Source organism: Schistocerca americana, chromosome 9 (genome assembly GCF_021461395.2).
Source record: "Schistocerca americana isolate TAMUIC-IGC-003095 chromosome 9, iqSchAmer2.1, whole genome shotgun sequence".
Lineage (NCBI taxonomy): Eukaryota > Metazoa > Arthropoda > Insecta > Orthoptera > Acrididae > Schistocerca > Schistocerca americana.
In genome coordinates, this window is record NC_060127.1 from 181,884,229 (window position 1) to 181,900,035 (window position 15,807).

The 15,807-nt window shown below is 45.5% G+C and overlaps 1 protein-coding gene across 1 annotated transcript in view; it reads right to left on the reverse strand.

The window, feature by feature from the left end:
• The window catches only part of LOC124551046 (apoptosis-stimulating of p53 protein 2-like), a 454,884-nt gene that overhangs the window by 89,952 nt on the left and 349,125 nt on the right, over positions 1–15,807 (reverse strand). The window contains exon 6 of the mRNA XM_047125910.1: positions 9,516–9,802. Coding sequence (XP_046981866.1) covers positions 9,516–9,802 — 287 coding nt within the window. The remainder of the gene's footprint in view (positions 1–9,515; positions 9,803–15,807) is intronic.

A 15,807-nucleotide genomic window follows, 5' to 3' on the forward strand; every position in this document is an offset into this window, starting at 1 on the left:
TTCTATGGCTGGCAACAATGAATGCCACCTTGTTTTGGAAAAGGAAAGTAAATTTCTGTAAGTGATACCAACAAATTCACAGAATTCAGTGAGTTCTGCAACACGAATAGAAAAAATATGAAAATGGTTGACAGTTAGTATTGTCTGCACCAAATTCAACACACTTTGAGATGATACTGAATGACTGTATAACATGAGAAAGATAATTGGAAATTGTTTCGGAATTTTCGTTCTGCGATTCATCAAGATCAAGCAATTTCGTCTGCATTCCACCCTCACTTACAGAAAAATACTGAACTATCACAGGAAAAATTTTCTTATGCCCATGGATGCTAGCATCAGTAGATATTGAAAAGTATTTTGCACTGTTTACGGCAGCTATTACCGGTTTCTGGGAATGCGGAGCTATAACATTGTTGTTAATTGCTTCACACTTTGTTCTTCCACACGAAACATTTTCTGGAAATCTTAGAATCAGAAATTTTTTTTGTTTAGTTGAACACTGCAGTCATTAGAACGATAGCTTTGGTGGTGTTTAACAACATGGAATGGCAGGGTTTCCTTCTGCTGCAGCCACGTTTTTCTGTTCCTGTCTATTTGAAGTTACAAAATATCTCGTCATTTTTTGCGAGGAACCTGCCGATCGAAGATTCTTCCTGTGTTTCTCTGATTCAATATGATGATTGAGATCTGCAGCACCACCATGAGACACGGATACAGCAGAGTTACATACGTCACATTTTGCTGAACAGTCATTGTCTGTGGCAGTGAAGCAAGGAAATTTCCTCTGAAGCTCTTCCGAAAACTTTGATTCTCGTTTCGGCATCACCACGACGTGCTAGCACTTCACGAAACTGATACTGAGTGCTATCAACAATGGTAAGCAAAAGCAAAGAAAATAAGAGTACGCAACAATTATAGTGCTTAAACTATCCATTATCAGGGGGTACCAACGTACGGAATGTCAGTTTCAATTAATAGTTTATAAAATCGACACTGAGAAAATATTTTAACCACTTTGTAAATGTCTCAAAATAATCCTTGAAAATCGGGACAAATTGCTTGTCGGGACAAATTTTTGAGTCTCAAAAAACGGGACAATCCCGATTAATCGAGACATATGGTCACCATAGCCTGTCCCCAATGTTATTCAATCTGTATACTGAGCAAGCAGTGAAGGAAACAAAAGAAAAATTCGGAGTAGGTATTAAAATCCATGGAGAAGAAATAAAAACGTTGAGGTTCGCCGATGGCATTGTAATTCTGTCAGAGACAGCAAAGGACTTGGAAGAGCAGTTGAACGGAATGGACAGTGTCTTGAAAGGAGGATATAAGATGAACATCAACAAAAGCAAAACGAGGATAATGGAATGTAGTCGAATTAAGTCGGGTGATGCTGAGGGAATTAGATTGGGAAATGAGACACTTACAGTAGTAAAGGAGTTTTGCTATTTGGGGAGCAAAATAACTGATGATGGTCGAAGTAGAGAGGATATAAAATGTAGACTGGCAATGGCAAGGAAAGCGTTTCTAAAGAAGAGAAATTTGTTAACATCGAGTACAGATTTAACTGTCAGGAAGTCGTTTCTGAAAGTATTTGTATGGAGTGTAGCCATGTATGGAAGTGAAACATGGACGATAAATAGTTTGGACAAGAAGAGAATAGAAGCTTCCGAAATGTGGTGCTACAGAAGAATGCTGAAGATTAGATGGGTAGATCACGTAACTAATGAGGTGGTATTGAATAGAATTGGGGAGAAGAGGAGTTTGTGGCACAACTTGACAAGAAGAAGGGGACGGTTGGTAGGACATGTTCTGAGGCATCGAGGGATCACCAATTTAGCATTGGAGGGCAGCGTGGAGGGTAAAAATCGTAGAGGGAGACCAAGAGATGAATACACTAAGCAGATTCAGAAGGATGTAGGTTGCAGTGAGTACTGGGAGACGAAGCTTGCACAGGATAGAGTAGTATGGAGAGCTGCATCGAACCAGTCTCAGGACTGAAGACGACGACAACAACACAATAAAAAAACGTCCAGAAGAATACTATTTGGAGGATGACAAAGCTATGTCCAACCTACAACGGTTTGTTTGTAATTACAAGAGCCTTGGGGTGTTTTTAGAGACCCCAAACATCAAGTAAGTGTTAAGAAACAAGGTTGGAGCAGTTGTTGCAACATTTAAGTTAGACATACTGATCAAGATTTGGGAAGAACTCGCCTATCGACTGTGTGTGTGCTGTGGGACAAATGGTGTTCACATAGAAAACTTAAGAAAAGCTGTGAGTTGCTCTTTCATTCGGTGTTGCATTTAAAATAAAGTTGAATGTAAGTTGGCACAGTTGATAGGCCTTGAAAAACTGAACACAGATCAATCGAGAAAACAGGAAGAAGTTGTGTGCAACTATGAAAAAAAGAAGCAAAATATACAAACTGAGTAGTCCATGCGCAAGTTAGGCAACATCAAGGACAGTGCGAGCTCAGGAGCACCGTGGTCCCGTGGTTAGCGTGAGCAGTTGCGGAACGAGAGGTGCTTGGTTCAAGTCTTTCCTCGCGTGAGAAGTTTAATTTTTTATATAATCAACTTCGCTCTCCAAAATTCTACGACATGTTCAGATTTGCTTGGACATATGTAGGATTTGACGGTCTACACACGGAAAAATTTGAAAACGTTAAAAACATACGTTTTGACAGAGCACTGGGGAAACTGCGCGACTGGGAAACTGTTGCATTCATTTGTTGCAGTTTATGTGACAAACTCTTATGTTTTCATAAGTTTTTTGAGAGTGATTATCACATCCACAAAAAACCTAAATCGGGCAAGGTAGAAGAATCTTTTTATCCATTCGCCAAGTGTACAAGTTAGGTGGGTCGACAACATATTCCTGTCATGTGACGCACATGCCGTCACCAGTGTCGTATAGAATATATCAGACGTGTTTTCCTGTGGAGGAATCGGTTGATCTATGACCTTGCAATCAAATGTTTTCGGTTCCTATTGGAGAGGCACGTCCTTTCGTCTACTAATCGCACGGTTTCGCGGTGCGGTCGCAAAACACAGACACTAAACTTATTACAGTGAACAGAGACGTCAATGAACGAACGGACAGATAACTTTGCGAAAATAAACTATTCACTCGAGGGAAGGTTTGAACCAAGGACCTCTCATTCCGCAGTTGCTCACGCTAACCACGAGACCACGGTGCTCTTGAGCTCGCACTGTCCTTGATGTTGCCTATGTTGCGCATGGACTACTCAGTTTGTATATTTTGCTTATTTTTTTATAGTTCCACACAACTTCTTCCTGTTTTCTCGATTGATCTGTGTTCAGTTTTTCAAGGCCTATCCACTGTGCCAACTTATAATTGAATCTGAGGGGGGTGCGATGGGGAGGTTCCCTCGTAAGCCTTAAAAAACCAGATACTGTATTCATTTTGAAGTACCCAGTATGACAGCAAACGCTGAGGAATACATAGCACAGTGTTGGTTTCCGTGTTAAACGTACAGTGAACAGAGAGCCGAAAATGTACTCTAGGCGACGGCCCGGCAAATTTTAATAACTGTGGCTACTGATAAGGAAGTCGGCACAAGGTGTAAGGGTTACGGTTTTTTGTGGAAAAGCGCCGAGTTGACGCGTCACGGCTTCCCCACTGTGTAGGCGGAAGCGTGGCGCCGGAGGAGGGGTGAGGAGGTGGTGGAGGTCCCAGTAATGAGGTGCGGGGGTCAAGGGTCGCCCTGGGCTGGCGGCGGAGGCAGGCACAAGCGAGGCGGTCCAGTCTGCGGCACACAGCACGGGCGTGCACAGCCAGAAGCAAGGCCAGTCACCAGAGCAGTAAGAACGGAGCTGGTCACACACATTTAGGGCGATTGTTGTGATCGATCTGAAGTGTAAAACTATTATCCTGCATCAGTCACAAACTTTTCGTTTCATCGACGCGTTTCGACGGTTAAATCATAAGTGCACTAGTCTTCGCTGGCAAGAATCGGCGATTTCTTGCAGCAGCGAGGCTATGTTGAGTCTTGCACGTGGAAGAAGAATAGTTACTGCACTGCAGTCCAGTGCAGAATATCTTATATTCACTTTATGACGGTACGACAGTTGGTTTGTGTCGAAGCTACATTTTTGGTACGACGGTTGAAAATTGCTCAATAAGAGAATTTTAGAATTTGATCCAGGTCACTTCTGTTATCTGATCAGTCTACTTTGCTTTGTGATACTGAGTTAGTAGATCCGCAATTTATAGTCCGGAAAAAATTATAGGGACAACTCTTAGAAAGCCCGTTGTTGTCTCCCATTAGCACACGTAAGTTTGAAATTTGGCGCAAGGGTGCCCATAACCTAAGTCTGTAATGGTACGAGGGCGTAGCGCCCTGTGACTTCACACTCCGGCCTGGTGGCGCTTCGAAGGACAAAGTGTGGACACATCCGAAAATAAGGTCAGAGATCGGAAGTTCATCTGAAGTGTAATGTGGGTTAATGGTGTCACACTGGCATCAAATTTCACCACAACTGTGCCCGAAGCCACACGATGGGAAGGTTGTCACATCCCCTCTTGCCCCCATTTCACCCCTTCTTTCGACGCCTCTGCGATGAGCGTCGTAACCTGCGACACACGGCATTGCAATCACTCGGTTTTCTTATGGGTGGGCGAGGAAACATTTCAGACACACCACCACGAGACGAAAAGACCTCAGGGGGTGGCATAAAGGGCGTCAATGGAACCACGCATTCCCTAGCCGAAAACGATAACTTGTAATGAGGTAAGCTACAGGGCGACGTTCTTGAAAAATGTGGCCACTTCTGCTGTCACTTGGGCGTTTAAACCCTACTCTAAGGACATCTCGCCCCTTTGGACTGTAATGTCAGCAATTTTTCTGTGTCAGAGGGTGAAACCACTCGAAATCTGATCGTGATCCGAAGCAGTAAAGTGTTCGTATGCGTTTTCATCTCTCCTTTTTTTCGCGCCCTCTTATGATGTGAGGACGGGAGGATTAGACATTGACACGTTTGTGAATCAAATGTCAAAGTGCCCCTCTGAGGCTACGCAGTTTGCCACCCGGGTACCTTTGAGCGCTTTAAAAATATACCTATCTGAAAACTTGACACCAGTTCAGCCACGCGGCTGCTCTACCACCTGACGGCTAGGCAACCCGTTCGACACCCGTAAGTAGAGTTTGCCTATCTTCAGACGCTAGAGCAGCCGCGGGACTGAATTGGTGTCAACGTTTCTGTCTCTTACGTTTTCAACATGATCAACAAAGGTGCGAGGGTGTTGCCCAACTTGGTGGTCTTAGAGGGTTCAAATAGCTCTGAGCACTATGGGACTTCTGAGGTCATCAGTCCCCTAGACTTAGAACCACTTAAACCTAACTAACCTAAGGACATCAGACACATCCATGCCCGAGGCAGGATTCGAACGAGCGACCGTAGAGGTCGCGCGGTTCCTGACTGTAGCGCCTAGAACCGCTCGGCCACTCCGGCCGGCGGTATTAGAGGGACATATTTTATTGACAGACGCGTAAGTGCCGTAACCTCCCGTGATCATGCCACGAGAGGGCGCGAAAAAAGGATGGATAAAGAAAGCACGAAAACACTTCGGAGCACGACAAAATTTCGTCGAATGGTTTTGAACGGTCCCTGTACGACACAGCAAAAATTGCTGTTACAGTACACTTCAAAGGGGGGCGAGATCACTGGGGTTGTAGCCACGCGTTGTCCTTAGAGGAGGACTGAAATGCACGGGTGATAGCAGTGGCCAAATTTGTGAAGAACGTCGTACTGTAGCTCATCGCATTGCGAAATATCGTTTTCGGTCTCGAAATGTGCGGCAATGAACGCGCCAAGGGACTCAGTGGTTTTACTGAGGCCGTTTATGTCACCCCTGCCTCCTCCTCCGAGGCTTTTTCGCGCCGATTACAAGCACTCCCATTACGAAAACCGCTTGATTTCAATGCTGGGGGCCGTGGTCTGACCTCCAATGCAGACGCGTCAAAGGAAAGACTGAAATGTGGGTAAAGGGGACTTTGACACCGTTCGCATCGCCTGACACATCCAGGGTGGCGTCGGGCAGCATTGTGGTGAAATTTGGTATCAGTGTGATATCATTACCCTAAATCCCACATTAACTGGTAGACTTTCTTCGCACGTATCATCGCTTTGCTATTTGAAGTGTTGCCAAACCCGACGGTGACGTTGTAGGGCTTCAACTTTTGCACCATTACAGAGGAAGGTTGTGGACACCTTTTAGCCAAATTTCAAAATTATGCGTTAAAATGGGTGTCAATAATGGGGTATCGAAAAAGTGATCCTTTAGTTTTGTTGCGCCGTGTATTTGTTCTTTTGTTCCAGGAAAAGCAAGGGATCGTACAAACATACCGCCGTTTGAGTCTCGTACAGATTCCCGTATGGAGGACATAGTGATAGACATTCCTGGAGTTGTGAAGCAGCTGAATGGGTTGAAAATAAATAAATCGCCAGGTCCTGATGGGATTCCAATTCGGTTTTAAAGAGAGTACTCTACTGCATTGGCTCCTTACTTAGCTTGCATTTATCGCGAATCTCTTGCCCAACGTAAAGTCCGGAGCGACTGGAAAAAAACGCAGGTGACGCCTGTATATAAGAAGGGTAGAAGGACGGATCCTCAAAATTACAGACCAATATCCTTAACATCGGTTTGTTGCAGGATTCTCGAACATATTCTCAGTTCGAATATAACGAATTTCCTTGAGACAGAGAAGTTGCTGTCTATGCATCAGCACGGCTTTAGAAAGCGTCGCTCCTGCGAAACGCAACTCGCCCTTTTCTCACATGATATCTTGCGAACCTTGGATGAAGGGTGTCAGACGGATGCCATATTCCTTGACTTCCGGAAAGCGTTTGACTAGGTGCTCCACTGCAGACTCCTAACTAAGGTACGAGCATATGGGATTGGTTCCCAAGTACGTGAGTGTCTCGAAGACTTCTTAAGTAATAGAACCCAGTACGTTGTCCTCGATGGTGAGTGTTCATCGGATGTGAGGGTATCATCTGGAGTGCCCCAAGGAAGTGTGGTTTTCTATCTACATAAATGATCTTTTAGATAGGGTGGATAGGAATGTGCGGCTGTTTGCTGATGATGCTGTGGTGTACGGGAAGGTGTCGTCGTTGAGTGACTGTAGGAGGATACAAGATGACTTGGACAGGATTTGTGATTGGTGTAAAGAATGGCAGCTAACTCTAAGTATAGATAAATGTAAATTAATGCAGATGAATAGGAAAAAGAATCCCGTCATGTTTGAATACTCCATTAGTAGTGTAGCGCTTGACACAGTCACGCCGATTAAATATTTGGGCGTAACATTGCAGAGCGATATGAAATGGGACAAGCATGTAATGGCAGTTGTGGGGAAGGCGGATAGTCGTCTTCGGTTCATTGGTAGAATTTTGGGAAGATGAACCTCATCTGTAAAGGAGACCACTTATAAAACACTAATACGACCTATTCTTGAGTACTGCTAAAGCGTTTGGGATCCCTATCAGGTCGGATTGAGGGAGGACATAGAAGCAATTCAGAGGCGGGCTGCTAGATTTGTTACTGGTAGGTTTGATCATCATGCGAGTGTTACGGAATTGCTTCAGGAACTCGGGTGGGAGTCTCTAGAGGAAAGGAGGCGTTCTTTTCGTGAATCGCCACTGAGGAAATTTAGAGAACCAGCATTTGAGGCTGACTGCAGTACAGTTTTACTGCCGCCAACTTACATTTCGCGGAAAGACCACAAAGATAAGAGAGATTAGGGTTCGTACAGAGGCATATAGGCAGTCATTTTTCCCTCGTTCTGTTTGGGAGTGGAACAGGGAGAGAAGATGCTAGTTGTGGTATGAGGTACCCTCCGCCACGCACCGTATGGTGAATTGCGGAGTATGTATGTAGATGTAGAAGAAGAAAAAGATGGTGGTGGTGGTGGTGGCGGTGGTGGTGGTGGTGGTGGTGATGGTGGTTCGTGGAGCGCTCAACATCGTGGTCGTCAGCGCCCTTACAATTCCTCAGTCTTTGCATTTCCAAGCTCACCACATCCCCAAAATGAAGATGAGGTGAGGACAACACGAACACGCTGTCCCCGGGTGGAAAAATCCGTGACCTGGCCGGGAATCTATCCCGGGACCTCGTGGTCCAGAGGCAGCAACGCTAGCCACTAGACGACGAGCTGAGGACGGAAAACGACGACGACGACGAGAAAGGGAAAGAGGGATAACATGCTGGTCCGGTGGGGGCAGCTGGCATGGGGAGGCGAGAACTGGAAAGCTAGTAGAGAAAGGAAAAACTTGCATAGGTGAATGAGCTGGGGTAAAATGTCAGTTGTTGTGATCTTCCGTCCTGAGACTGGTTTGGTGCAGCTCTCCATGCTATTCTGTCCTGAGCAAGCTGCTTCATCTCCCACTACCTACTGCAGCCTACATCCTTCTGAATCTGCTTAGTGTATTCATCTCTTGGTCTCCCTCTACGATTTTTACCCTCCACGCTGCCCTACAATGCTAAATTTGTGATCCCTTGATGCCTCAGAACATGTCCTACCAACCGATCCATTCTTCTTGTCAAGTTGTGCCACAAACTTCTCCCCAACTCTATTCAATACCTCCTCGTTAGTTACATGATCTACCAATCTAATCTTAAACGTTCTTCTGTAGCACCACATTTCGAAAGCTCCTATTCTCTTCTCGTCGAAATTATTTATTGTCCATGTTTCACTTCCATACATGGCTACACTCCATACAAATACTTTCAGAAGCAACTTCCTGACACTTAAATCTATACTTGATGTTAACAAATTTCTCTTCTTCAGAAACGCTTTCCTTGCCATTGCCAGCCTACATTTTATATCCTCTCTACTTCGACCATCATCAGTTATTTTGCTCCCCAAATAGCAAAACTCCTTTACTACTTTCAGCATCTCATTTCTTAATCTAATCGCCTCAGCATCACCCGACTTAATTCGACTACATTCCATTATCCTCGTTTTGCTTTGGTTGATGTTCATCTTATATCCTCCTTTCAAGACACTGTCCATTCCGTTCAACTGCTCTTCCAAGTCCTTTGCTGTCTCTGACAGAATTACAATGTCATCGGCGAACCTCAAAGTTTTTATTTCTTCTCCATGGATTTTGATACCTACTCCGAATTTTTCTTTTGTTTCCTTCACTACTTGCTCAATATATAGATTGAATAACATTGGGGAGAGGTTACAACCATGTCTCACTCCCTTCCCAACCACTGCTTCCCTTTCATGCCCTTCGACTCTTATGGGAGGAGAAAAAATATGCTGATGATCGTGATCAAGACGACGATCGTGATCATGACGACGATCGTGATGATGTAATTGTCGACATGGCCAGTTACGCTGATTGCACATCTTTAAGGCATCAGATCAAAATACCTCATTCGAAAGTAGTTTTGCTGCCTGCCTGCTCCTCTCTGTAGACTGTTTCTAAAAACTCCCTTTCGTACACTCTCTTCCGACTGAACATTCACGAACACTCACCTGTGCTGTTGCTGCTGCTGGATCGCCTGCTGCTTGTTGTTGGCGTTGTTGTTGAGGATGCTGCTGGAGTTGTTGTTGTTGGCGCTGTTGTTGATGTTGTTGTTGTTGGTGTGGTTGTTGTTGGTGGTGGAGGTGTGCTGCTGGTTGAGGAGGCGCTTGCGGTGCAGGCGGCCCTGCAGCTCCGAGATGCGGCGGTCCACCGACGCCGCCTCCGCCTGCCGCTGGCTCAGCGCCTCGCGCTGCTGCGAGATGCACAGCCGCTGCTGCTCGTTCAGCTTGTTCCGGTACTGCACAGCGGAACACGCACTCAGTGGGCAGCAGAGCAGGAGTCTAAAATGGGTGTATTAGGGGCGTCACGGCCACCTGACAGCCGTGTATGAATGGATTATGGGGTTTCAAGGGACCAAACTATAACGATCATACTGAGTACGAAGTGTGTGAGGAAAGTAATGAGACTGACAGCACTGCGAACGATCTGGTAAAGCTGTTTTACTCTACTTGTAATCACTCCTTCCAAATGCTCAGAGTTTCAGCTCCGCACGGCCGTCACGTGAGTTTTGATCGCGCCATCATTGAAGCTGTGCTTTTGTTTACGAAAATGGTTCAGAAGAATTTAGAGCAACGTTATGCAATCAAGTTTTGCGTTGAACTTGGGGAATCCGCATGTGTGACCTGTGAAAACTTGGAACAGGTGTACGGGAAACATTCCTTAACGAGAGCACAAGTTTTTCGATGGCACACAGCATTTTTGAAAAGCCGGGAACACGTTGAAAATGAACCTCGGCTCCGGGAGACCTTCAGTTTCAAAAAACGACGAAAACTTAGAGCGTGTGCCCGTCTCTTGTGAGATCAGGTCGATGTTTAACCATAAGGATGATGGATAAGTTGTTAAGCACTTTCGACGTACATCTAATTTTGACCGAAGAGTTGCACGCGCGAAAAGTTTGAGCCAAAATGGCGCCAAGAAACGTCACAACTGAGCAGAGGGACAATCGAAGAAACGTGTGCGTCGACCTCTTTGTGAGTACTGCCAATGACGACGAATGGTTCAGCAGTGTGATCACAGGCGACGAATCTTTGATTTTTGAGCACGGTCCTGAGACAAAGAGGCAAAGTGAGGAATGGTACAGTGAGGCAGCTCCTCGACCGACAAAAAGCTCGAATGAGCAAATCAAAGATCAAAACAATGCCGATTTACATTTTTGGCTGCCGGGGAACCGTGGATATAGAACTTGTTCCTCCAGAAAAAATGTCAACCAACTGGTTTACGAAGATGTCGTTGAAAGGCTCATGAGGAAAAGGGTGAATCGAGTGAGACCAGAAATTGGAGACAAGCGAATGCTACACCATGACAACGACCATGCCACCCAGTTACTTCCTTCACGGATTTATTTTTCCGTAGCCCCCTTTTCACCTAATCTGAGTCCTTGTGACTTATTCCTTTTGCCAAAATTGAAAAATGTTTTAGAGGGACGTCATTTTGGGGCTCTGGAGAACATTCAAAAAATGTGATCGACACGTTAAAAGTACTACCAGTAGAAACCTTTCAGCGTTGTTACCAAGACTGGGAACAACGACTCCGCCTGTGTATAGCTGCCGAAGGGAACTAATACGAAGAGGACAACATCATTGAGAAAAAATAAAAAATAAAAATTTTGGTGGATAAAAATCTCTTTACTTTTCTCGCGCACCTCGTACATTGGAAACGTACGCAAAAAATCATTCGGTTTTAAACCACAAGGGAGAGGGTGAAGGCTAAAAGAAAACTGCCATACGACACCCAGAAAAGCTGTTAAAATTAATTTGCTGTCGAGACAGGGGACAAAAGATTACAGGAAAGGGTAGAAGCATCCAGTGTACGACGTTGACAATTCAGCTATGTGATAGGAGTGTCGTAAACATTTTAAAAATCAAATTAAGATTCAGAGTACAATTCCAACCGAGTACGTTTGTTAGGGGTCAAACCAGCCCTCCGTTATGGGGCAACTTGGTTCGCCGCCAGTAAGTGATTCCAGTGGATGCAAGGCAGTGAGTCGGCCATTCGTTAGGCCCGCTGTCTAACGGCAGTGGAGGATAATTTCAATAGAACGTGGGTCACCCTCAGTAGGAACCCCAGAACTACAACAGGGTGGGACAGCTTGTCCAGGACGTAGACAAAAATATGGAAGCACCGGAAACACATTACCACGCCTAATACGGCACAGGAAAAACTTTGGCATTCAAAACAGCTTATAGTCGTCCCACAATGGAGGAATACGAGTCTCGTATCCTTTTCAAGGGAGTCGTGTTCTATTCTTCCTGCAAAATAGTGGTAACGATGATGGAGGTGGGTAGCGATCACGTAACCACCTCTCGAAAGCAGACCACAAACGCTCAGTAATGTTGAGGTCTGATGACTGGTTGACAGAGGAGACATGACAGTTCATTCTCGTGCTCACAGAACCAGTCTGGGACGAGGAGTAGATTTGTGTCTAACGTTCCGTCGACAATGAGGTCATTAGAAACGGAGCAAAGGCTCGGATTAGGGGAAGAATGGGAAGGAAATCGGCCGTGAAAATTATCCCGGCGTTTGCCTGAAGTGATTTAGGGAAATTACGGAAAAGCTGAATGAGGATGGCTGGACGCGGATCTGAACCGTCGTCCTCCCGAATGCGCGGTCTTGGACGACTCTAGCTTGGAACTCGGGAGCGAGCTCGAGTCTCGGTCCGGCACACAGTTTTAATCTTCCAGGAAGTTTCATATCAGCACAGACTCCGCTGCAGAGTGAAAATCTCATTCTGGAAACATCCTCCCAGGCTGTGGCTAAGCCATGTCTCCGCAATATCCTTTGTTCCAGGAGTGCTAGTTCTGCATTGTTCACAGGAAAGCTTCTGTCAAGTTGGAAGGTAGGAGACGAGGTACTGGAGGAATTGCAGCTGTCGGGACGGGTCGTGCTTTGGTAGCTCAGATGGCAGAGCAGTTGTCCGCGAAAGTTAAAGGTCCCGACTTCGAGTCTCGGTACGACACAAAGTTTAAATCTGCCAGGAAGTTTCATATCAGCGCATACTACGCTGCAGAGTGAAAATCTCATTCTGGGACTACCTTTGTCAACGTGGGCGGTGTAGCATTGGCGCACAGCGTCACCCGTGGGGAACCAGCAGTATACCATGGTATGGACCTGATCTGCTAAAATGATCACGTAATCCTTGGCAGCAGTGCGACACCAGAGTAACCACGGCTCTCTTTGAACGCCACCATATGGCTGCCCATATCATCACACTACACCCCCGGCATGTTTCCTCTTGAGATGTAAGATCGGCCACAAGTTGGAAACAGTGTGCAACAAGAGTCACCCCACCAGACGACTTTCTTCTATTGCTCCACAGTTTATGTTTTTATGCCTTCCGGGCCACGTTTTCCTGTTACATGCATTTGCATAATTGATGTTTGGAATTCCAGATTGCCCTCAAATTCCCTACCTGTGGATCTCCCTTCGCGTTGTCTTGGTGCTGATAGGGTCTGCGAGTGCGACATTCAGTTCTGCAGCGATTGTTGCAGTTGCCGTCCCGTTATTTTTCGTTAGTCTTGTTCAACGAGCTTATGTCACGGTCACTCAACACAAACTTTCGTCCGCGTTATGGCTTGGCGGATGATGATGATCTTTTTTTCATTTTTTTTTGTATTCACTGTAATTCTCCGATGCGGTGCCTCTTGAAACGGCAAATACTTCGGCTCCCGTGGCTACGGAAGCACCCACCGCGCGACCAGCAACAGTTTGTCCACGTTCGAATTCGGTCAACTACTTCATAATGAACTCCAACTACAAAGAGGTGTTCTGACCACGAGTGACACTTGCAACCGTACTGAGCGCAGTGCACAGATCCCGTTCGTAGTCAAATACCACGCCGCCACCTGCAGGCTTCACTAGCAACCGTATTTATGACCATCGAAACAATTCAGAGGAGGGGCTGCTAGATTTGTAGGTTCGAACAAAACGAAAGTGTTAGAGAGATGCTTCGGGAACTCAAGTGGGAATCCCAGGAGGGAAGGCAGTGTTCCTTTGGGGAAACGCTATTGAGCTGCCAATATACATCGCGCGTAAGGACCACGAGGATAAGATATGAGAAATTAGGGCTCATACGGAAGTGTACAGACTGTCATTTTTCCCTGGTTCTATTTGTGAGTGTAACAGGAGGGGAAATGACAAGAATGGTACAGAGTACCCTCCTCCACGCACCTACCGTTGGCTTGCGGAGTATTTACGCAGATGAAAATGTTATGACGTACGTATGCAGACTGAGGACACAACGAAAATTTGTATCAAGGTTGGGATTCGAACTGGCGTCTTTTGCTCACTAGGCAGATGTGCCAGCCACTACACTACACCACGCCTCTCTGCTCAATCCAAATTCCTATTCACGCCATGGTCCACATGGTTCCCGCAAAACTAACAGCATAAGTAGGAATTTGGATGGGGGAGGGAGACGTGCTAGGGTAATACTTGCAGTTGTCCAAAGTCACTGTGCCAGGGTGGGGTACTGGTTAGGACATGTGCTTAGTCAGAAGGGGAAGTGAGTTCGATTCCCGGCCTTGGTACAAATTTTCATTCGTCGGTTCAGTCTGCGTATACACATCATTGATGTTTGAGACTTGGAAAGGTCTCGGGACCCATATAGTTTCATTACGTTTTTGTCCAACCCCTGTATCTGTGAGTCAGACTGGTGCGATCAATACGGAAGTGCCACTCCGACAGGATATGGGCGACCGTCCAGGGAAACGTTTTTACAAAATATTTTGAGAACAGAATCCATTCTTAAAATTTATCTGGTCTTTAACATTAGAAGGACCGTACAGGTCAATCTGGCCACTGAGTGTTGTTTAATACTTAATAAACACAGTACGTTTTAATTTAAGGGACTTGTGTTTCATGACTTAATATGCTTTGGCTGTTTACAATTTCTGTAGAATACAAACATTTGTTACAGAATCTGAACTAATTATAAAAGTTTTTACCTTAAGGGCAGCAGCTGATCATTTTGACCACTGCCATATTTTTTAGGTTTTATGCCCCTAAAAAGTGCAATACTGGATTTTTACAGCCGCTTAGCTCATTTTATTTCAGTGTTGTGATCTCGCTCGATCTTTTCCTTTACGTTTTTAGTGGTGCAGTGGACATACTTTGGTTGCTGTGCTCTGTTAACGTGGTCGTGTGCTGTGTGGAAGTTTAGTGCCCCTTATTATTACGGTGCATCAGTGTTTTCATTCAGGTGAGCTTCTACAATTCCATGAAATTTGGAACTAATATTCTGGACCAGACGAGACATCTGGTCGTCTGCACACTGTCAAGTATGGCTGCCACAGATGGCCTTTGTACGCATCTTTCAACATGCTAGACCCTGCCGGAAACAGCGCACGGATAATTTACAGAGAGACTACTGGAGAAAATGTTATCTGGCGAATGTTTCTTTCCAGATTACCAGAAGAACTTTTTTTGTCTGTACGTATGATAAAGGAAAAGCCCTGTTCATACAATCACTGCGACCACTGAAATACGTAAGGTACCAGTGTGGAAAACTTACCAAACAAGAGAACGCAGAAACTGAAACAAAACAAAGTATGCAAGTGCGGTGCAAGAAATTCATACGTCGTCCGTGTGTGGGAAGTGTTTAGTACGCTTGTGCAAAGTGTTTTGATAAGGATGGTGACTGACTGGATGGTTGGTTGGTTGGGGGTATAAAGGGACCAAACTACAGGGTTTTCCTGGCCCAAGGAAGGCTCAAGGTACAAAAACACCCCACCTAAAAAGAAAACGAATGGAAGGAACAAAAAACGGGGAAAACATACACCACAAGGAAAAGAAGGTATTAAAACCATAGAGCATATAGTCTGCGATGGCTGATCACAATAATACAAGAGGACGAGCCAACCACTCTGCAACACATTAAAATATCTACCCCAAAAAGACATGGTGAACACATGTAGGGCAAAGACGACCACCAAGACAAACAAATGCCAAGAAAGTGCGACAGAGTAAAATGGAGGGAGGGTGGCTACCTCAGAGAGAAGGCTAAATACCCACCCTTGGATGGTACGATAAAAAAAAACCTCACGAGTAAAATGCAAAACTAAATCTGCTGTTGAGGCACTGTCGCCCAACACCGAAGGTAGGGTGCTGGGGTTAAAAGTCCGCCGCAGAGCAGCGGAAAGTGGGCAGTCCAGCAGCATGTGGATGGCAGTCATATGTGGGTCCTCGCGACAGAGGAGGTAGCCAAGCGTTAGCCACGTATAGCCAATGCAGAGCCGGCAGAAAACC